The following is a 24,762-nucleotide window of genomic DNA, read 5'->3' on the forward strand; positions in this document are numbered from 1 at the left end:
GTGGGAGTGCCTTATTAATATTTATCAGTGTTTTTTATTTGTCAATGCAAAGTGCTATTTTCAAACCGCTGACTATATACAATACCCACCCTCCCAGAGGCTCTGGTTAGGGGAAGGGCTGTGAGATAACCCCACTGTCACACACAGCAGAATTGTCCCTCTATCTGACTTGGAACATCGTTCCAGCAAAGCTTTCCTCTTGCAGGATGCCTTGTTGTTCTGGCTCCTGGTGGAAGCGTCAGGGGCCACAGAGCAAAAGTAAACTCCATCGTCAATGGATTGACTTTATTTCAGTTTCACTCTTTTATTGTTGTACTGTGTCACTGTGTAATTTATGATTAACTGGGTATTATATTACGGTTTCACCCACAGAGTACACAGTCACTCCGCTCTACAGTGTATTCTGTGAAGCCCTTTGAGACGTCTCAATGGCGTGTTAAGACCCTATATCAAATGCAAGGATTATTATGATGATTATATTTGACACAGCGCCTTTCACGTCTTAAAGCGCTTCACAGAAAATACTATCAACTGAAGTGACTGGGTATTTTTGCAGCCAAACAGCAAGCCAAATTATGCACAGGAAGGTTCCACAAACAACCATGAGCCAATGACCCATTTTGTCTGGGGGGAGTTATCAGCCAGGACACTGAGAGAGAAACTCTCTTCTCTTTTTGAGTCGCTTTATAGCCCACCTGAACAGACGCAGAGGGGATCTTGGTTGAACATCTGACACCGCAGTGTTCCTCCAGCACAGCATTGGAGTGGGAAGTCTTTCCGACGCGAAGGGCGCTATAAAAGTGCAATTTGTTGTTGTTGTTGTTGTCAGCGCAGAGGAGTGTGGGTCTTGGAATCCTAACCTTCTGACAAGATTCAAGTGTGCTACCAACTGTGTGAGGTGCTGACAACTGGTATCAGACGGAAATGTCAGCAGATGTCTCGAGAGGAAAAATATCTAAGAGTACGGCGGGGAGGAAAGATTGGAGATGGGACTAAGTAAGTAGCTTTTACAGAGGGCCAGCTTGGTTGGTCAGATTGGCCGCCTTCTTTGCTGTAAATTTCTATGATTCAATAAGGCCATTTGCTCCTGAGAACTCAGTTCAAATTCCAGGCCACCGCAAGGGGAAAAAAATCAATTCTTTTCAATGTTGATCAGGTCCTAACCACACTCAGTGCATTGACCCTCGCGCTGATGTGAACTTGCAATGGCAAGCTGTGGGGTTTAGCTGGTTGAACCACAGCAGTTGAACCAGATCAGTGCTCTAGAGACCCCAAAAGCGACTTGTTTTCAACAACAGCTTGATACTGTGATGGGAGCACGATGTGGCAAGTGTTTTGAATGGATAATAATAATAATAATAATCCTTGCATTTGATACAGCGCCTTATCACGCCGTCGAGACGTCTCAAAGCGCTTCACAGCATATACTGTCAAGTGAATTGACTGTGTATTTTGTGAGCGAAAGAATATATCCAAAATATAGGATGAGGTCAGATGGGCTGAAGGGCCTTGTTCATCCAAACCACTCTTGTGATCTCTTTTGCAAAGCCTTGGCTCTTGCCAACTGATGCCTAACCTCTTACTTAGGTGGGCAGTGTATGTCCCTCCACGTACTCCATACCAGGCACGATGGAAATTTCCATGCCTGTGAGGAACGTTCAGTCCTTTGGTTTGGCAGAACATTACCTGACAGTGGCATCAAGACAGTAGAACAACAGGACAAAAAGCAGTTTGCTGTTGAATCTGAAATAAAAACAGAAGACGCTGGGAACGCTCAGCAGGTCAGGCAGCATCGATGGAGAGGGGAAAACGTTAAGTAGAGGACAAAAGGTTTCAGAGTTGCAACGGGGTGATTTCAGGGCAGACATCAGGAGGTGTTTTCTTTATCCCAGAGCGTAATTAACAACTGGAACAGAGGTGCCAGGGATGCTGGTTGAGGCCAGGACACTGGGACTCTTTATATTTAAGATTTAAAAATCAAAGTTTGATGCCACGATGGGAGAACAGTGGTGTGGATGTTCTGCAAGTGTATGGGCTACCAATCTTGTGATCTTAAGTGATATTCGTAAGGTTTTAGTGATGGCCTTTGGGTACGTCAGACACCTGGATGACAAAACCCCCCCAAAATGTAAACGCCATCAATAACGTTTAGACGCTAAAATGAATGTCGGAAAAATTGGTGCTGATTCAATTGTTGCCATTCCCCTCCCCCCAGTTCTCGTGAATCCTACTCATTGCTCTGCTTGTTGTTAGCATTGAGGGTTTATATTAAAAACATTAATGACACCACTTCAATATGCAAATCTTGGCGTAATGTGACTTCTGGGGCTGAGGATGCGCTGAGGCTGCGGTTTCCAGTTTCTTCTCTTGTACGAGTTGAGGCTTTTCTGCTTCGAATCTCTCCGCTTTGCCACCTCCTTGTCTGTCTTCAGACCATACCTGAAGACCTTCCTCTTTGACCATAGCTGGTCACCTCCTCTCTCTCTCTCTCTCCCAAGCTTGGCATCAGGCTCTGCCACTGTTTAGCTCTCCGAGACGCTTTCCTATTTAAATGTAAGCTGTTGTTGCTGTTACTTTAACCACGGCTTCTGGCAGCGAGTTCGAGATTCTCACCACCCTTTGTATGTAAAGAAATTCATCCTAAACTCCCTTTTAAGGACTGCTCTTATTATTTGTTGCACTTATTGGCTGTTGTAACACTTTCACCGCCTTTCTCTGCTAATTAGAAATTCTGCGTATTAATTACACACACTGGCATTGGGTCGTGCAGTTTCAATAACTAGACGAATGTGAATGGTGATGGCGGGGGTGTGTGCGCGAGGGGGGCCATGGGTTCTGTAACTGAGAGGAGAGGGAGTCAGTAGGGAGAAGGGGGGGGCCGAGGAGGGGAGTAGAAATAGATGGAGATGGGGAGGGAGAGCTTAAGGGCGGAGAGAGATGCTGGAAAGAAGGGATAGATGGAAGGGATAGATAGAAGCGCTCTGAGACGTCTCAAAGACGTGATAAGGCGCTATATCAAATGCAAGTATTATTATTATAAGTGGAGATGAAGAGAGAGAGGGTGAGGGGAGGTCAGGAGGGATGGAGAAGGGGAGGAAGAGAAGGTGCAGAGGAGGGTTGAGCGAGCGATAGAATGAGAGAGGGGACAATGAATGAGTGAATTAAAAAATCTTTTAAGCATTTCTTGTGCTGTTTTCTGGGGAGGTGAAGCTGGAGAGGTGCAGAATGCAAATCTCCTGCTTATTTCAATGGGGACTTAAAAGCCGGTACATGAATCTCGCAGGTTACAGGAATGCAATGCCTCCCTCTGCCTAAACCCTGAAGGACTGCAGAATTTTCAGCTCAGGTAATCACTTCTCAGACTCCCCCACAGTTTAGGTTTCTCGTCAGTCCAACATTATTAGTCGGCCCCTCCAACAATGCAGCACTGCATTAATAATAATAATAATATTCTTTGCATTTGATATAGAGCCTTATCAGGTCTCGTCGAGACGTCTCAAAGTGCTTCACGGTATATACTGTAAAGTGAATTGACCGTGTATTTTGTGGGTGAAACGCGGCAGCCAATTTGCGGGCATTAATGCTGAATTGTTTTATGCCTTGGGACGTACCCCTGACGTGAAAGGCACGACGTAAATGTAAATCTACTTTTGTTGTAATAACTGAATATGTTGTTTTGGAAAACGATTGCTGACCCACAGGCAGGTTATTAAAGCTGCAGAGCTCCACATAGATGCATAGAGCTCCAAGAGGAACATGTCTGTACTGTTCGGGTGGATGGTTAAAGATCCTCTTGTGCTACTCTCCTGGATTCCTGGCCAACAATCCACCCAATAAATATTGGTCATTCACTTCATGGCTGTTTGTGGGACAGGACATTGCCGTGTGCGAAACTTGGCAGCCAATTGCGCACAGCAGTGTCCCACAAACAGTCGTGGATTGATTGATTAAATTATTTACAAAAGAAAATTATTTTTGAAGGGATTAATACTCCCGGAAAAGCGATCCGCCAATCGACTAACAACCGGGGTTCCTACTTATGTGTGGAATAAGGAAACTTGTCTAAGGTTTCGCTCTGCCTGGGAATCGAACCTGGGTCCTCTCGCTTGTGAGGCGAGTTCTCTAACCACCAAACTGCAGGAGTCCACGTGAAAAATGAAAAAAAAAGCCACACAAAATGTGGTTAGAAACGGCATTGACCTTCGCTGCTCCATTTGTCTATCTCGGAGACGTTGGAGCTCATTAACCTTTAAAAAAAATTCCTTGCTTAACTAATGCACTTTTGCAGAGACCTCTGTTCATCCGACAGATTTATTGGTGCATTAATGAATCATCACTGTTACCGAGTCCAATTTAAAGTCACCAATTCTGTGCCTTGTGTTTTTTTCAACGTAAATGTTCTGTTATAGTTGGGGGTTTCATTGAGAAACGGCAGAGAAAACATTTCACGACCCATGTTAACGCAATTAGGTTGCTGCTACAATACCATAGATTACAAATTTAAATACAACGCCTTTCATGTTGGAAGGAAGTCTCGAACAGCTCGACACAACTGGGCACCTGAGCCTGGGTTGGGAGCCCAAGGGTGTGGGAAGATGGCCAAATGTGCAGTCAAAGGAATGCCTCTTGGAATCCCCCGTAGGGTAGTGGTTAGAGCGCTCGCCTCACAACAACAACCACAAAAAAAAATTACATTTATAGAGCGTCTATCACGTCGGGAGGACGTCCCAAAGCGCTGAGGGTTAGATTCCTTGATTCGTCACAAGCAAAAGGGTTTGATTCCCGGCCAGGGCAAAAACTTAGGCACATTTCCCTACTCCACGCTGTTTACCTAGCAGCAAGTAGGAACTCCGGTTGTGAGTCGATTGGCGGATGGCTTTCCGGGGGTGGTAATCCCTTCAAAAAGTAAATAAATAAAAAATAATAATAATAATTTGGTCACTCAATCCACGACTGTTTGTGGGAACGCTGCTGTGCACAATTGGCTGCCGCATTTCACCCACAAAATATACAGTTAATTCACTTACTGTATATTCTGTAAAGCGCTTTGAGACGTCTCAACGGAGTGATAAGGCACCATATCAAATCCAAGGATTATGATTATTATCATTTTTCATGGTTTAGTGCCAAGTTTATGGAACCACTTGTTGCAGAATTCTCTTGGGACCAACGACAAATTGCTTCCCAATAAACCAGCGGGATGTCAGCTCGTCTCCACAGATAGGTTTCTGATGACTGCGATTATGCATTAATAATAATAATCCTTGCATTGATGTAGCGCCTTATCACGTCATCAGACATTTCAAAACGCTTCCCAGGAGCTACTGTAACTAATTTTCGCACAGCAATGTCCCACAAACAGCCAGGAAGTGAATGGTCAGCTTTTATCTGGAGGAGGGTCCATGGTTGACCACGATACTGGGAAAAACTCCCTTCTCTTTCTGAATAATGACGTGGGAATCTTTAATGTCCACCGGAATAGGCACAGGCTAAGACCTAAATTTAACTTCTCATGCAAAACACGGCACCTAAATGCCAATTTCACGATTTAACTTGTCAGACTCGCCTCTCGAACACCTTTCTGAACTTAAACAGCAATGAGTCTTCTGCATGATTAATGTGCCCCTCATTTTGTGGTGCTCTGTCACAGGGAGAGACGGAGACGGAGGCAGGAAGATTGTTGGATGGTTGTCGGATTAATGCAATTAAGGAATTCTGATGGAGGCAGGAAGAGTGCATTAGCAGTTAGATTAGCGCAAGGCTCCAATGCTTTTTAAGATGAGTTCCAATAAAAACACACAGGGCATTAGATTGTAATAGCAGCTGTTGAGTTCTGATCGGAGGTGGGAGGTGGGGAACAGTTGGATTGTATTAAGGCTGTAATACAATTGGAATAGCCTGGGTAATGTCCATAGCTCACGATTGCCAAGCTCCAGCACACCATAAGTATCATCTGAGATGTTATGGCTACAACACACTCCATGCTCTCAGCTACTTAAGATAAAAAGATTGGCCATGCTGCATGAGGTGATGTACAGAGCCGCATGGTATCTGATGTAATCTAAAGATTAGCTGTTGTGTATAGCGCATTATCGAGTCCTGAAACATCTCGAAGCGCTTCACAGGATTTTCTCAGAGCAGCGCGTGGAGATTAAAATAAATAAATCTTGTAATAATAATAATAATTGGATCACTCAAACCACGACTGTTTGTGGGACGCAGCTGTGCGCAATTGGCTCCCCACAAAACACACCGTTAATTCACTTTACATTATAATCTGTGAAGCACTTTGACACACACAAACAAACACACACCACACCCACACACGCACCACACCACACCCCTCACACACACACACGCTAGACACACACACACGCACAGTGTGTGAGCCCATTGGCCTGTACAATATGCCGAATCTGAAAGGAAAGTTTCAGATCGCCATCTCCTGCTGAGATCCGCAACCTGAATGTGATATCTGCTCAGCGCTATCAGGTTTCATGGCTCATCTGCTGACAAGAGCATTTGTTTGTTAAATGCAATGGATTGAAAGGGCTTCACTGATGTATAAAGATTATGCTCAGTTTATTCCGCTGCATATCTGTGTCTGCCACCTAATGTAACAACAGCTCAATTTGGATAAGTGGCCTCTGCATTTCCTAGACTGAGATATCGCTCTGTACTTGTGAAATGAACCGACCGGGTATTTTAACTGTGTTCCCGAATTGTTTGTGTCGTGGAAATGTGATCACAGAAATTCCTAGCGTTTTCATGTTAAGCAATCCGAGATGTCGCCTGGCGGGAAGGGCGCTATTTCAAAGCAAGTTGTTGTTGTTGTTGTTGTTTTGCCTGTTCGGGGCTCTAAATTGCGAGACGGTGTTTGCAAGCTGAGTTAATTGTGATTTCTGTTTCGTGAATCCACATCGCCAACAACAAATTGCATTTGCATCGTCCCTTTCACGTCAGGGGGAACGTCCCAAGGTGCTGGACAGTCGAGGAGTTGGGGCGAAAATGGGGCTGATGGCGAGAATCCTGCATTTTAGAGACCCCATCGCTGATTGTATTTGGTGTCCGGTGTCACCCTGGCTCCGTTGGCAGCGTTCTTGCCTCTGTGTCGAAAGTTTGTGGGTTCAACCCCCACGTCAGGACGTTGAGCTCACCAGCCTAGAACGGTGCATTGTCTGAGATTTTGTCCTTCAGATAAGCTAAACCGAGGTCCTATCTGCCTGTTAAAACTTCACCAACGTGTCTGCACTCTCCGCTCTGCAGGCGTTCACCTGCTCCACTATCAGCGGTCGGACCTTCAGCCTCTCTGCCCCCAACTTATGGAACTGCATCCCAGGGGCCCTCTACCTTGCCCCCTCCCTTATCTCCTTCAAGGCCCGTCTCAATACCTTCCTTTTCAACCATTCCTTCGGCCATCTTCCCTCCTCCACGCCCCCCCCCTCGCCCTCTACCCCGCTCTGATTCCAACCCACGTCTCTGCAGCAAACCCCCTCATTGTCCAGCGCCTTGGGACATCCTCCCCATGTGAAAGGCGCTACATAAATGCAGCTTGTTGTTGTTCGTTGTTGTTGTTGGAATTCTTCCCAGTTGGATAAACTTTCAGAGCTGTTCCTTTTTGTTGGGGTGGGGTGGGGAGGGGCGGGGGAAGGCGGGGAGATGAGGGAAACTGTGGATTTAAAACAAACTTTTCTATAATAATGAGGTCATAGCATAGTGGTCATAGCTTGCAACTGGAATGATGAATTAGCAGCAAAGAGAATGCAGACAGGATTGATGCACACTGTGGAGAATAACGCCAATAAAAAAGTAGGCTGGATTCAGGATAAGAAGGAACCAACTAATTCTGCAGAATGCTTCAGGAGCATTAGCTAAATTTTCAACTCTAGCATCCCATTTAGCCTGTGCCCTGACTAGGATACTCCTTCCTTGTATATATATATATGTATATAGACATATAGTTGCTTCATTCAAAAGTGGTCCCCTCTTTGTGCGATAGGGGGAGGGCCCGGATGCGGCCCACGGGCCACTAGTTGGACCACCCTGGACTGGAGAGTTGGGGGCAGAATGGTTGAATGTCCGCTCATGGGTTGCTGTTGGGTTCCCGCATATGATGTGTCGAAACGCACGGCTGAGCAAAGAAAAGTCCAAAGAATGGAACATTTTCTATTGAATTAAATGGGTTCTTTCCAGGTTCAGAACAATTTGTAGGTCAGCTCGGCTCAGTAACAACGATAAGATTGATATCATCCACTGTCCAGGTTAACATATGCACAGCATTATACACACTCGGGATTCTCAGCTTGTGTATATATATCTGTTGGGTATGTGAACTTGCTGTCAGACTGCAGAGTCGAACCTTTATTGTGGATTTCTGTATTTCCCATAAATGTGCTACATTTGACACATTTGATTCATTCGCTTGCAAGCATCGATACTGCCGATTTAAATAGCTGCCACAGATAAATCATCTTATTCCCATTCGATAGCATTTATATTGAACAGTAAATATGTCCCAGGGTTTGGAGCCTTATTTGTGTCACAGCCCTGCTGGGTTCAACCCACACTACAACACCGATTGGAAACAAATTGGCTGCCGTGTTGGCCGACAAAATGGTGCTATTCATCAATAGAAGCGTATTTACCCAGGTGTCCGAATCGTGCTGAATATCTTACTAAACTTGTTAATAAACACTGGGCTCGAGCGTCAGAGGAGTGAGCGTGTGCGTCAGCTCAGGGATCTATGTGTAGATTGGTACTTGTTCTCCGTTCATTGGGTAGGTAACCCGCATTCCATTCCATTGCAAACCGAGCATTGCGTTACGTAGTAAATCATGCAGCACAAAGATCGCTTTAAGCTCATTTTTACATCAGGAGAATGGGCCACAATTTGTCTCTGGGCGGCACCCCTGCGGAGCCCTGCCAGAGCCCAGTTGGCACCGACGCACACAGAACTGTTACAGCACAGGACACCTCGGCTTCACTTATATTAATAATAATCCTTACATTTGACCCGGGCCTTATCGCATCATTGATCCATGTCGCTTGCCCAGCACACCTCACCATCAGCAGTCGGGCCTTCAGCCTCTCTGCCCCCACCCTTTGGAACTCCATCCTTACTCTTACCCTCCCTGACCTCCACCCCGCCTCCCCCCCCCACCCAATCCCAAACTCCAGCTCGGATCCAAATCTCCGACTTTCCAGCACCTTGGGACATCCTCCCGACGTGAAAGGCGCTGTGTAAATGGAATTTGTTGTTGAGACCTCCCACAGGATATACTGTAATGTGGATTGACTGTGTATTTTGATAACATACATAAGTGATAGCAACCCTCAGTCTGGTATGGATAATCTGAAGCATGAGGATGGGTTTCCACACGTGTCAGACACCCACAGAAGAAATACGTCAAAGTTGGCCACGCCATTCTCTTAAGTGGTACCTTATTCTCCCCCTCCCCCACCCCCTTCGCTCTCCACCTGAGCCCTCCATTATCAGGCCAGAGTTCTGTTCAATAGTCTGTGATCTACCGAATGAAACTTTGCGTGGAGCTCTGTGATGGTGCCGGGAAGGTCAGGGAGGAAAGGGCAATGATTAGGTGGGGAAGGTACCCGAGGACTTGCTTGTTGGTTGGTGGTGCTTGCTCTTCCAGTGTCAGATAAACATCTTTTGGGCCAAATCACCAAGGAAAAAGTATCACTCGGTCCAACTTTGAGGCCCTGTGTTATATGTAGTTGTATTTGGTGCTTACCCATGACATTATGTGGACTCCTATTGCGTCGTGGTTAGTGCACTTGCTTCGCAAGCGAGAGAACCTAGGTTCGATTCCCGGGCATTAGGCAAGTTTCCATTCCACAAACCTCTGTTTACGTAGCAGTAAGTAAGAAGCTGGTTGTTAGTAGATTGGCGGATCGCTTTCTGGGGGTAATAATCCCTCAGAGAGAGAAAAAAAATTGGGTCACTCAATCCACGGCTGTTTATGGGACACTGCTGTGCGCAATTGGCTGCCGAGTTTCACCCCAAATATACACAGTGAATTCACTTTACAATATATTCTGTGAAGTGCTTTGAGACGATGTCTCAACGTTGTGATAAGGCGCTATATCAAATGCTAGGATTATTATTATTATGATTATTATTAGTATATTCCTCACAGGATTAAAGGCATTACATAATTACAAGTTTCGACTATGGTGTTCCCAAATACATTTTCAATTGCAGCCAAGAGTATGATTCTTGTACCTTCATATTAAGATTACACTGCCTTTTGACAGTGATCTATGAAATTGAACTGCATATCATTTCAGGAGATTAATTACCTTAAACTGTACTTTGTGAGAAAACCGGTCTTGCTTTGCCTATATGTGTCACATTGCCTGAGGTGCCGTCCGTCAAATGAGATGTTAGAACAAGTTCCTGTCTACCTGTTCAGGCGGAGTACGGTTTCATGAACACCAGTCACCGCAAGTAGTAATAATAATAATAATGATAATGCTTGCCTTTGATATAGCGCCTTATCACATTATTAAGATGTCTCAAAGCCCTTCGTGGAATATACTATAAATGTAGTGACTGTATATTTTGTGAGCGAAACGAGGCAGTCAATTGCGCACAAGGTGTCGTGAATCGAGTGACCAAATTCAGAATTTTTTTGAAGGGATTATTACCCCAGGAAAAGCGATCCGCCAGACCCGCCAATCGTCTAATGACTGGGTTCCCACTGTCTGCTAGGTAAAGGCATATCTATTAAACAACATATAATATTTACTAGTATCCAGTAAACAGTTATTAAGATGGATGGTCCCTAACGCAAAATCTCTTTTTGTTGATTCTCCCCTCTCAACCCCCTCCCCTCACCCCCCCCTCCTCTTGCGTGACTTTTATCTGTGCACGGCATAGGATGTCAATGACAGATGATAGGTCCCAGACCACTGTGAGGTGAGGCAGTTCAGGCTCCAGTGATGGAGCAGGGTTGTGATGTGCTTGGACAGCGTGGGTCTGACTTTGTGCAGAGACCCGGGGAGCAGCTGACAGTTCTTGCCAGATATGGGCATTCTGCACGGTGCATCTGGACTTCCCACTGCTCCGAGAGACCAGCTTATCTCAGTTCCCTTCACTCACACCCTTCAGCCGAGACTAACTCTTACAAGTGATTCACTGGGAATGTGACATACTTTAAATAGCTGGCTCGGTGCAGAGGATGAAAGTCGGGCTGCACTATTGGAACTCGTGTGAAGCTCAGTTGTGAGTGAGTTAATAGTAATAATAATAATCCTTGCATTTGATATAGCGCCTTATCACGTCCTTGAGATGTCTGAAAGTGCTTCACAGAATGTACTGTAAAGTGGAGTGATTGTATATTTTGTGGCCGAAACGCGACAGCCAATTGCGCACGGCAGTGTTCCAGAAACAGTCATGGATTGAGTGATCAAATTATTATTATTTTTGAGGGAATTATTGCCCCCAGAAAAGCGGTCCGCCAATCAACTGACAACCAGGTTCCTACTTACTGCTGGATAAACGGAGGTGTGTGGAATAAGGAAACTTGCCTAATGTTTTGCATCGCCCGGGAATCGAACCTGGTCCTCTTGCTTGTGAGGCGAGCGCTCTAACCAATACGCTACAGGACTTCACAAAACATTGAATAAGTGTTTCTTTACCAGATGGTATTGCTGGCCATACTAAACATGCACCATTATATTCTAAAATCATTTTTAAAGAGGGCTTAAGTGGTCCTGATAGAATCACAGAGCTTCACAGCACAAAAGAGCTGTGTAGTTAGTTCCACTGCTCTGCCCTTTCTTCATACACTTTCATGTTTTTTTCTTTTTCAACTGTTTGGCTAAAATCCCTTTTACAAGCTATTTTGGATTCCGCTTATTATAATAATCACAGTAATCCTTAGATTTGATGTAGTGCCTTTCAAGTCAGGAGGACATCTCAAAATGCGATGGTGCCAATTTGCACATCACAACACGTCCCAAACAGACATGAAGTGAATGACCAATTTTATCTGGGATTGTTGGCCAGGACACCAGGAGTAACTGTTTATGAGCTGTGCCATGGGATCTTTAACATCTACCTGTAAAGGCCACAAATACGCAGTCGCTGCACTTTACGGTAGATCCTGTGAAGCGCTTTGGGACATCCTCCTGACATGAAAGGTGATGTACCAAATGTAGGGATTAAGTTCTATATTATTTTTTTGGATTTAGTTGGGAGATTTTCTGCCGTTTTACAAAAATGTGTCACATTTATTGTTTGCTTTTGTGCACCAGGGCCTCATATCTAGGGGTTGATATTCAGTTCAATGGGCAACAGAAAGCCCCCTTCTCCACCACCCACCCTCCTCAGAAACTTGGAACTCTATTGCATTTACCTAATCTTGTTCGGCAAAGCCACACACAAAGAAAAAAAACACATTGACACAAGAAATAACAGTTTCTTTGTGACTCCTTTGATCCAGTTAACAAAGTAAGCCACATTCTGGCTTCAGCTGATTAACATGTAACTGATGTTTTATGCCAACAAGGGGTTGGGAAGTGACATTGTACGTACGTATGCTGAAATCCAGATACCAAATGACTCATGCCTGCTACACGGAATGAATATCTGGTGATGAGACTTTCAACTGTTTCCTTGGGATGTGTCGAAGTGATGTGAGCAGAGACAATCATTTTCGGTTGATACCTCCATGTCCCCTGCCCACCCCACCATCGGAGGTCGGGCCTTCAGTCTTTCTGCCCCCACCCTTTGGAACTCCATCCCAGAATCCCTTCACCTCGCTCCCTCACTTGCCTCCTTCGAGGCACGTCTCACGACCCTTCTCTTCATCTGCGCCGTCTGTCGCACCTCCTATCCCCACCTTCCCTGCCCATCACCATCACCCCTCCTGAACCCAACGACCAGCTGAGGTCTACATCTTGACCATCCAGTGCTTTGGGACGTCCTTCCAATGTATAAATGTAATTGATCGTTGAGAATGGGGAATAAGAAGCAGAGGCAGAAATTGGAGAGGTTAAATAATGGATCTATTTGATTGCTGCCATTAGGTTGGTGAAGCACAGTGAGAGAAGCAGAACAGAATAGGATCCAGTCTGTAAGTCACGCACACGGCGACATGAGCTGTCACTTTGTGGGACAATGTGGAACACGAGCTAACAATCAGCCGAGAAAACAAAGAGACGTGGAGGAAGGATATGTTCTCCCTCAGTTGCTACTGGATTCAACAATACTGACAACAATGAGGAAGGCCTACGACAATTGTTATGTAAAGCGCATTTGTGATAATGTTATAAAACGATAACGTTAGCTGGAGCTGAATAGAGTGCAACCACTTTTTGTTTCCGGAGCTTTTCTAAACTCTGGAACTCTCTTCCTCCATTCCTCCGTCTTGTCCCTTCCGTCCCCATCTTCAGGTCGTGCCTGAACCCCTTCCTCTTCGACCGTGCTTACGGTCACCTCCCTTCTCCCAGCTCAGCGTCTTGCTCGGCCACTAACAAGCGCTCTGGGATGCTTATTTGCTCAGGCACAATGTAAATGCAATGCAAATTGTTGGTTGTACCCCCCCACCCCACTAAGCCCCCTCTACACCACCTCCTCACCCCCCCCATTCTCGGGTGCCCAGGCAGCAGTTGAGACGTCCTCCCGACGTGAAAGACGCTATATAAATCAAAATTGCAATTGTTTTGTCTCTTGCATGCTGTTTCTCGGTCCAGCCCGCCTGTGCCGGGGTAATTGTGTTCCAGTTCTGGGACTCGAGCCAGAATCCATTTAACAAACGCACACGCACAAAAAAAGAAGACGAGACGAGCGATTCCAGTCGCACTCATGGCTTGCTTCTCCTCCCTGTGATTTCTGTGGGCAGAATTTACGACTCTGCTGGCAGCTCCCATTAGGAGAAAGTAAAGTGCTACTCTAATTAAAAAAATACGTATTAAAATAATAATAATCAGTAATAATCCTTGCATTCGATATAGCGCCTTATCGCATCGTCGAGGCATCTCAAAGCCCTTCACAGAATATACCGTGAAATTGCTTGATTCTACTTTATGGGTAAACACAGCAGCCAATTTGTGCGCAGCAAATGTCCCACCAACGGATTTGTTGGCCAGGACACCAGGAGAGAGACCTCGGTTTAATGTCTCATCCAAAGGACGGCACCTCTAACAATGCAACACCCCCCCACCCCCCCCCAGCACTGTATTGGAGCGTCAGCTCAGACTATGTGCTTCCAAGGCCTGATGTGCAGCTTGAACCCGCAACCTTCTGACTCGGAGGGGAGAGCACTACCGCTGTGTCAGGCTGACACGGTTATAGGAGTGAAAACACACCGAACTCAAATCTTAACATTGAAGAATAATTTGTTTGCCCACACCTCTTGCCTATTATTGTCAAAGAAGGAATAGATTTTGCTCAAGTGTCGGATGTGCCGTTTATCGCAAGGTCTTGGCTTCTTTGATGAGTTGCCAGCTTCCAGCTATAAAGACTGAGTTATGCTGTAAAAAAAATTAATAGCTGATGGTTTTATTTCCCAGTAATGAACCGTTGATGACTCCTCAATAACCATTCGATACTTAAATCACAACTATTGGTTCTTCAGTTTAGAGGTCTTGTGAACTAGTTTCACGGAGTGAATGCTTTCACTGGTTATATCTATCACTGTGTTGTCTGCCAGCAAATCCCACCCGTTACACCCACCCCACCTCCCCCCCCCGCACCCTATGTTAAATCAAATAAACTCTACAAAATCTTGTGGTCCAAATAATTTATAAGATGATCGTGATTCATGCTCATGCTTTATGGCACCATCTGAACTCCTCAGTCCTTGTTATCAATTACAGTAATGACATGTCAGCCTGCCTTGGTTGGTAGCAGTTTCGCCTCTGAGTCAGCAGGATGTAGGGTCTAAGCCCCACATCGGGACTTTGAGCTCACAGTCCAGGCTGACCCTCCAGTGCAGTGTTGGGGGATGCCCTGACTTGTCAGAGCTGCTGTCCTTTGGATAAGATGTTAAACCGAGTTCCCGTCTGTCTGTGCCTGTTCAGTTGGACTTTAAAGTTCACGACTGAAGATCTTCTCCTTCGACCGTGCTTACGGTCACCTCGCCCCTTTCCCCCCGGCGCGGTGTCAGTCTTCCGCCGCTGTCAAGTGCTCCGTGACTGTATTGCTGTAACAGCACCGGTCATGGCTGTTTGAGGGGCAATGCTGTGCGCAAATTGACTGGCGGGTTAGACCACAAAATACACTGACGGTGTATCCTGTGACATGTCTCGACAATGCGATAAGGCTCTGTATGAAACTCAAGGATTATTACTTGAATCAAAATGTCATTTTAATTCATATGAAATGAAATTACTGAGGGGCCACTGCTTGTGGTTGAAGGAGGGTGGGAGGGAGGAGGGGAGAAATTCAAAACTAATCTGCCGAACCACTATTTCAGTGAGAGAGGAGTAAATCTATGGAACAGGGTGGAAGCGGATTGTGTCAATCCATTCAAATACAAACTAGATAGATTTATTTTAGAAAATAATACATACGGGATACGTATGTGAGCGAATGGAGACATGACAAGTGTAGTATGGCTTGGAAGAACTAGGCAACTTTGGATCTAAGGTTCCCAAAGCTTTCCACTGGGATAATAATCATCCTTGCATTTGATATGGCAAGTCTTCGAGACGTCTCGAAGCATTTCACAGAGTATACTGGAAAGTGAATTGAATGTGTATTTGGTGGTAGGTTAATCCATACAGAATTAATTGCCATCAACATTTCCATTTATTGGAGCATGCGACTACCAGATTGGTAGAAGGTGGACTAGATGGATGTTAGGCTTTTTTTGTCAAGTAATTCTTAAATTCCTACGCAATCTAGCCAATGAGATGTAGTCCTTCCCGGAGGTCTCTGGGTGGACTAAACTTAGTGGCTCTGGCCCCTGTTCTCAATGAAGCTGCTCACATCATTACAGAACAAAAGTCCTGGTGCTCGGAAGCTCCTATTGGTAACCACTGTCTAAATTGGCTGAAAAATGCAACCCGAATGCGCTGACGTATTTTCGGCTTCAGTCGATGTTGATGAGTTGCAGTGGAGAATGCTGGCCACACGTTAAACCCGAAACTTGTGTGTTGCATTTGTGCCGTTTTCTTTTCCTAATGTGTTTGTTCAATTCAGTGATAATGCAATATCAAAAACAATGGCACAATCCTTGCGTTTGATCTCGCGCTTTATCACATCGTTGAGACGTCTCAAAGGGCTTCACAGGATACACTGAAAAGTGAATTGACTGTATGTTTTTGTGGGAGAAATAGGGCAGCCAATTGCTCACAGCAGAGTCCCACAAACAGTCGTGGATTGAGTGACCTATTTATTTATTTATTTATTTATTTATTTATTTACTTACTTACTTACTTACTTACTTACTTACTTACTTACTTACTTACTTACTTACTTACTTACCCCAGAAAACAATTCGCCAATCGCCTAACAACCAGCTTCCTACTTAATGCCAGGTAAATAGAGGCAGGTGTGGAATAAGGAAACTTACTCCTTACGTTTGACATGGCGCTGTATCATGTCATAACATCTCTCCAAGTGCTTCACAGCAGTCACTCTGAAGTGTGAGTGTCTGCGTAATTGTAGGCAAATGTATGCAGGGTCTACGATCGCTCCGAGATGCTGTACAAGGTGAATGGCGCTACATAAATGCAAGTTGTTGTATGGCTCAGTGTGGAAAGGTGTGTGTGTGTGTGTATGGGGTGGGGGGCGGTCGGGGTGGGGGTAGAGGTTGGGGAGGGGCTATTGTATTCAGTCTTAATTTGGAAGTCACTTCTTTTTCAGAACTGTGAAAAATTGGCTTCCAAATTAAGGCCCAATTTATAAATTCCCAAGTTCTGTGGGACCTTAAGTTGTTTAAGACAAATGGTCTTAAGGCTGGGGCCATCAGAAATCTCGTGACTTTGGCCTTACACACTTGAGGGTGTGTTTTCTTAATGGAATTGTGCACTAAGTGGTTAGAGCACTCGTCTCGCAAGTGAGAGACATGTCTTCGATTCCCGGCAGGGCTAAATGCTGGGCAAGTTTCCTTACTCCACACGCCTCTGTTTACCTAGCAATAAGTAGAAACCTGTTAGTCAATTGGCGGATCGCTTTTCCGGGAGTAATAATTCCTTTAAAAATAATAAATTATCTACTAATAATTTGGTCACTCAATCCATGACTGTTTGAGGAACGCTGCTGTGTGCAATTGGCTACTGCGTTTCGCCCACAAAATATACAGTCAATTCACTTTGCAATGTATTCTGTGAAGTGCTTTGAGACGTCTGGAAGATGTGATAAAGCGCTTTATCAAGTGCAAGGATTATTATTATTATTAAAATGGAATCTGAGTGTACGAATAGACACTTATAACTAGACGTAAGTCAGGTAAGGGATCCCCTGGTGACCTGAAGTACTTCTGTTCCAGAAGCTCTGTTCCAAAAGGTTTATTTCTGGAGCAGAGTTCCTGTGGGTTGATGAGAATTCCAATGGCGTTCCTTATCAAGGAGTCACGTAAAGAAATACCGCAAGCCAGACATCCTTATTTGTAAATACATCTGATGTCACCTGGAACGAATGCTGTTGCTAAGTGAGCATGTAATTTAGTGTAGAGAATTCATTGATCATTGATTCAGTGTTCTGCAGCCAAAGCCAATTAATGTTTCATGCTAAGATGCTTTTAGCAAAAACAGTGACTGGATGAAATGAAATGCACAGTGAGCAAAAGCGTCTCTGACTGGATGAACATTTTGAGTTGCTGAATTTTCTGTCCGGTTGAAATATTTGTTCTTCGTCAAGTTTTTGTTTTGTCGTGCTTATAATAATGATAATTATAACGATGATAATAATGACGGTATGAATAATGCTGATTTTGATGATGATATTAACGATGATATTGATAATGATAATAATAATAATAATGACCTTTGCATTTGAATTTAAAACATCATCCAAAGCAATTCATAGCCAATTGATGTCCTGTGTTGTGGCTGCATATTTGAAAGCAAACGTGGCAGTGAATTTGCACCCACAAGGTCGCACAAACAGACATGAAGTGAACGATCAGTTTATCTGGATAATTGTTGATTAGGGCACAGGGACTGACCCAATTCTCTTTCACTGGGGTGTCAGAACAGATTTAAGTACTCAAACCCCAAAGAGGGAGGGTTTGAACCCAACACCTTCTAACTCAGAGGCGAGAGTGGTACTAACTGAGCCAGGCTGACATCTTCCAGCTTTGCACTTCACATTGCAACGTTTGTCTACCATTTCCTTCCCATAATTAGTGTTGATCACCTTTTAGATCAGAAACTGCATCGACCAGAAGTTGAATAAAATCCCCGTCGAGAGAGGTGCAGCATTGTTACTGTCCTTCGGATGAGTTGTTAAATCGAGGTCCCATTTACCTGTTCAGGTGAATGTTAAAGATCCTATGGCACTATTTGAAAAGAGAAGAGAATTTCTCTCCCCCGGTGTCCTGGCCACCAATCCCTCAAATAAAACTACTCGCTCGCTCCATGGCTGTTTGTGGGATGTTTCTTTGTGCAACTGCCTGCCGTGTTTCATCCACAAAATACACACTCAATCCAGTTTACAGTATATCCTGTGAAGAGCTTTGAGACATCTCAATGACGTGCTAAGACGCTATGTGAAATACAAGGATAATTATTATTAATATTATTGTTATGAAACCTAACTTCAAAGAGCAACCAATGCACCAATGTGATGCACATCTGCCATTGATTCAGCCTTGCTCGATGAGATGTTCTATTAGTACAGAATGCTGCTTTGTGCTGCGAATTTATAACCCCATCCCTCCCAGAGATAGGTCGACATTGTCAAATCCCATTTTCATTTCACCCTCTCAGTTGCCAAACAGAGTAGACTTTTCCCCCCTCAAAGTCTGACCTAGATTGGAACCCAGTTGCAAAAGGTAGAGGAACAATTTCCCAGTGCGTTGTAACAATCTGCTTTTATACACTTGGTTATTGGAAGCTGTATTTCATCTAGGTGGAAGTTGGTTGGTAACCTCTTTTGAGAACACTTTGTGCTTTCCTGCGAGGTACAGAATCTGTTCGATCAGAAACAATGTGCAAATTAAAGTGTGAATCCATTGTGAGCCTTGGGTTGACGGTGCTTTCATCGTATCCAGGATCGACCACACTTACTCCCCGCTTGTCAGCTTTCCCAACTCTTCCCTCCACAAATTGCAGGTCATTCAGGACTCTGCAGCTCGTGTCCTCTCCTGCACCAAGCTCCGTGACCCTATCACCCCCATCCTTGCCTGGCTCTCTCTTGAAAATCCTTGAGGGCCTTCACAGCCTTGCTCCTCCCTATCTCTGGGACGTGCTAACTCCAGATAGGCCTGTCCGCTCCCTCCGCTCAACGCTCCGGTCAGCTCCATGTCCCCCATCTGGCCCACCCCACCATTTGCGATCGGGCCTTCAGCCTTTCTGGCCCCATTCTTTTGACCTCCATCCCACAGCTCCCTCCCTTGCTGCCTCCTTCAAGGACCATCTCAAAACCCTCCTCTTTGATTGCGTGTTTGGTCATCCCGATACTCCTATCCTCCCTGCCCTCCACCCCTCCTGATCCTAACCCATAGCTCGATTCCAAATCCCTGACTGTCTAGCGCCTTGGGATGTCCTCCCAATATGAAAGGTGCTATACAAATGTGTGGAGGTCAACATGTTAAATACTGTTGTATAAGATTCTGGCCCAGATTTCTTTCTCAAAGCCATATGGTTTATTGACGCACATGGAAGGAATTCACTGCACAAACAGGGTGAGAAAATGCCACCCAGTTTACCCAGCTAACGCTGCATTCATCTCACTATTTGTGGGACGTTGCTGTGCTCAAATTGGCTACCGCATTTGCCTACATAATCCCCAGTCGCTGCACTCTACAGTAAATCCCGTGAAGCACTTTGAGATGTCCTGCCAACTTGAAAGACGCTGCATCGAATGCAAGGATCATTGTTATTTATTACTATTCTGATTGGAATGGGTTCAGTTTGCAAGAGAAGCGTGAGGGAATCTGTGGCAAAGAATTGTGCAGTGGATGTATTGGGGCTTTCGCACTCAGTCTTACCTGTTTTCGGTGCAAGTCAGGCAATAAGCAAGGTCTGAGCGTTGATGCTATTTTATAACCTGAGAAAGTTCAGGGCACACTCCATGGAAAAGTTATACTGGGATTCTTATCTGGGTCCTGAGTATACAAAGGATTAACCATCATTTTTATTTAAAAATAGACAACTGTTTGTGCTCTGCGTTTTGCCACGAAAATAGACAGTCAATCCACTTTACAGTATATTCTGTGAGGAGCTTTGAGATGTCTCAGCAATGTGATAAGGCGCTATATCAAATGCCAGGATTATTATTATTATGTTCTACATTGGAGGCTTGTACTAATTTTCTTGTTAGTCACTAATCTGTGTCATTTATGGTTCCCAATGCTATCTCCAAGAGCTATTAATCAGCCACACTTTCTAGACAGACGGGATGAAAATTGTGATATTATTACAATCTGTTTTGGGAGATAACAAGTTGTGACGATACCATTTTTCTCCTTCTCCTCGGAGAATAATGATCGATGTCGACTTTTAGATTTGAGCTTGTTTGGTTGTGAAACGATTGACGTCTCTTTAGGGTAAACGTGATACCTCAACAATTGATGGTCATTTGGTTTGTGGTTTCCTGTAGCTCAGTGGTTAGAGCACTCGCTTTGCAAGTGAGAGACCTGAGTTCAATTCCAGGCAGAGGGCGAAACCTTGGGCAAGTTTCCTTACTCCACACAGAGCCTAATAATAATCCCTTCAAAACCAAAAACAATAATAAATTGGTCATTTTCAATCTACGACTGTTTGTGGGACATTGCTGTGCGCAATTGGCTGCCGCGTTCGCCCACAAATATACAGTCAATTCACTTTACAGTGTGTTCTGTGAAGCGAAAGTGAAAAGCGCTATATCAAATGCAAGGATTATTATTATTATTATTTGACTTGCCCCGGTCTGATTTTTTTCGTTTCAGGGTTCAGCAGATTCCTACACTAGCAGACCATCTGATTCCGATGTTTCTCTGGAGGAAGACCGAGATGGGATACGTCGGGAAACAGAGCAACAAGCAGCGGTGCAACTTGAAAGGGCCAAAGTAAGAGGAAGAGAGAGAGACCGAGCTTGCTACCAAATTGGGGCCAAGTAGAGTTGTAGTGTTCTCAGCACTGGGACTCTTCTAACCTATAAAATATAACATTGATCGATGAGTCTGAAATGTATTGCAGCCTTAAATGTCTTCTCTGCTTCCTCAATGGACCAAAAGGTATCTCCACTGAGGCTCATTGCTTAGGAAAGCCCTCGATCTAATCTCTGGCCCATGCGATTGCTCCAGTAAAGGAACACAAAACAAGATGTTAAAGTTGGAGCTAAACCAATTCGAAGTGTGATTAGAAAACATTTCTTCACACAGTGAATGCCCTGCCCCATAAGTTGGCAAAGGGAGAATCAAATGGAGTGTTTAAAAGGAAGATGTATAGACTTATGGGTGGTATGGGTTATGATTATTATTTATTCAGGGCTTAAAGTTTATGCTTCTGTCAAACAGTGACTTTGGATCCAGGTTTTCAGAACAAAAAAAAATATTTCTTTGACTTGGGGTTTTCGGATGTGTCGTTCTTTGGATGAAACATTAAACCGAGGACCCATCTGTCTGTTCAGGTGGATGTGAAAGATCCCATGACACTATTCGAAAAGAAAGGAGTTTCTCTCTCCTCCTGTCCTGGCCATCAATCCCGCAAATAAAATAAACTCACTCACTCCATGGCTGTTTGTGGGACTTTGCTCTGTGCTGCATCTCGCCCACAAATACACACAGTTAATCCTCTTTACAGTATATCCTGAGGCGTCCCAATGACGTGATGAGGTGCTGTAATAAATGCAAGGATAATTAATTGTTCCTTACTCTGTGACATTGAAAATTGGGCTAACTTTACCTGTTTCCAGCTTTGTTCATTTTGATCTTTTGGGAACATCTCTCGCTCTTCAAAGTCATTGTGGTACAACTCTCGTTTCAGTAATTTATGCATCGACATGACCACTTATAAATCATTCCTGAGTAAATTGGTTGCTTTTGATGTTGACCTGAAAATAACAAATCTATACGTCGTTGAGTGTTCTTCAGACAGCAAGAACCATTGCACGTATACACACCACTTGATCTGATCTGCTGCACCTTAATTATGATAAGTGAGTGATGTATTTATTTTTTGGGCCACTTTTCTAATTTTTACAGTTGTTTGGAGTGATGAAAAAAACAATTTTTTTTTCCATAGCAGATTTGATTGGGTGACAATGTGCTGATTACCATATCAAATCTGTTAAGACACATCAAATTTTAGGCCATAATAATTGGGTGTGAACCCAAACTCTTTCTTTCAATTATCACATCCCACGCTGAATATTTTCACCCCAGTATTAGCGGTCTGTTGTAGGTCTATCATTTATCCCGCTCTGCTTTTTACGCATGAACAGGGGAGGTTGAAACATTCTATTCACTGCGGGTACATCAATTCTATTCAGGAGCTTACAACAACAACTTGCATTTATATAGTGTCCTTCACCCAGGTGGCGTCTCGGAGCTTAGTAACAAGAAGTGTGGGCCTAACTGGACAGCTGGTTAGACTCCCAGCAGTTACCCTAACACACCCCCCGGGGTCTGCAAGCCTTGACTCTTGCCAACCTGCCTAATACTTTCCGGAATTAGGTAAGCAGGATGTGTCCCTCCAGGGAGAGAGTGAGCATTCCATTCCAACAAGCTATCTCTTAAATTTCCATGTGTAGGTGGGATCCAGGGAATTCTCAGTCTGGTTTAGATACTCTTAAGCATGGTGATGGGTTTCCGCATGTGTTAGACGCCTGGCTGGCCAAAAAATAAACCTTAGCCTGCCATGTAAGGTGGTAGAGGTAGAGCCCAGTGTAGGTTTCAAGTGGGCAGTAGACATGAATGTTATCTAAATTTCTATGATTCTGTGACCAAACTCCAAAGGATGCTTAAAGTTTTAATTAGAACTGCAGAAAGGATCAAATGTCTCAAAAAAANTTGGACATTGCAAGTTAAGGTGGATGCAGTCATGGTGATTTTTTTAGTTTTTTATCCCCCAATTTTTCTTGCTTTGTCTTCCCGTCTTGCTCTTCGTAAGGCATTAACTCTTGTTGGCATAGAGTTCCACTGACATAGTTGCCCTCTAATACATCTCCCTGTTGGACAGTCTTAATTTAGGAGCCGAGATAGTGAATGTGGCAGGTTGGTCGATCACAGCATCCGGTCCATCTGTCAATCCTGTATTGATCCTGTCGTGCACTTACTAACCAGTGTCACTGGAAAGAGAATGTTGGCAAATCTTCCTTTCTCTGACCTCCACTGAGACCAATCACAGTGTCCTAACATAGAGGATGTCAAGCTCTGATTTGAACCTTTCTGGCAATAAGGTGTAATGCTGCATTGGACTCACACAACGTCACCAGATTGGTTCAGGTGAAGAAGGCCCTTTTGCCCATCTGATCTCATCCTTCCAGACACCCGACTCTGCCATTCTCCCATCACAGCATCAAGCTGTTTTTTAAATCACTTTACAGCATATTCTGTGAACCGCTGTGACGCGACAAGACGCTATATCAAATGCAAGGATTATTATTATATATTATTATTGTTCGGGGTTTACTTTTTCAATCCCATTTCAATTGTTATCATCTGTATGAAGTCCCCACTGATACGTCTTCTCTCAAGGCTGACGATTAACTTGGCTAATCATTGTTCGTAACTCTGCTCTTTTGCCCAACTGAGTAGCTGAATTGTTATTAGATGTTCCTAGCGCACAATTAACAAAAGCTATCAGAATCGTACAGCTTGTTAGGTAGGTGTGAAGCAGAGTATCAGTACTGGATCAACTTGGACTCTCCTACTGGGTTTCAATGCCTCTCTCTCCCACGTACATACATGAGCACACACACTGTGTTTTCAGAGTCTACCATTGATACATTTGGTGTCCGTTTCTCCCCCCAGACTAAACCTGTTGCATTTGCTGTAAGAACAAACGTTACTTACTGTGGAGCCCTGGACGAGGATGTGCCAGTCCCAGGAACTGCCATCTCGTTTGATGCCAAAGACTTTCTGCACATCAAAGAAGTAAGTCAACGAACCTCCAAAGCTTGTGGGTTCAAGCGCCACATCAAAACTTTGAACTTGCGTAACTCGCTTCAAAAACAATATTTTTGAAAGTAATAATCCCTTCAAAAAAATAATAATTTGGTCACTAATCCACGACTGTTTGTGGGACACTGCTGCGCGCAATTGACTACTGCATTTCGCCCACAAAATACAAAGTCGCTTTATTTTACAGTATGTTCTGTGAAGGGCTTTGAGTCGTCTCGAAGATGTGATAAGGCGCTATATCAAATGCAAGGATTATTATTATTAAGTCTAAGGTAAAATCCCGTGAAGCGCTTTGAGACTTGACGTTAAGAGTTCTGTACGGAACGCAAGGATCGTTACAAAGAATGTACAGCACAGAAACAGGCCGCTCAGCCCAACTAGTCCCTGCTGATGTTCATACTCCACAGGAGTCTCCACCCATTCCTTACTCCCTTTCATACCCTTCTATTCCCTCTCCCTCACGTGAAGAACTATTTTCCTTTGGAATGCATTGATAGTAGATGCATGATTATTGTTATTTCTC

At 44.3% G+C, this 24,762-nt stretch overlaps 1 protein-coding gene across 2 annotated transcripts in view; it reads left to right on the top strand.

Annotated features, from left to right (window-relative positions):
• Positions 1–24,762, top strand: part of cacnb4a (calcium channel, voltage-dependent, beta 4a subunit) — a 79,596-nt gene that overhangs the window by 31,399 nt on the left and 23,435 nt on the right. For both annotated transcript variants that reach the window (XM_007896289.1, XM_007896290.2), the window contains exons 3-4: positions 21,063–21,182; positions 24,090–24,212. In XM_007896289.1, coding sequence (XP_007894480.1) covers positions 21,063–21,182; positions 24,090–24,212 — 243 coding nt within the window. The remainder of the gene's footprint in view (positions 1–21,062; positions 21,183–24,089; positions 24,213–24,762) is intronic.

This window comes from Callorhinchus milii, unplaced genomic scaffold (assembly GCF_018977255.1).
Source record: "Callorhinchus milii isolate IMCB2004 unplaced genomic scaffold, IMCB_Cmil_1.0 Scaffold6, whole genome shotgun sequence".
Classification (NCBI taxonomy): Eukaryota; Metazoa; Chordata; class Chondrichthyes; order Chimaeriformes; family Callorhinchidae; genus Callorhinchus; species Callorhinchus milii.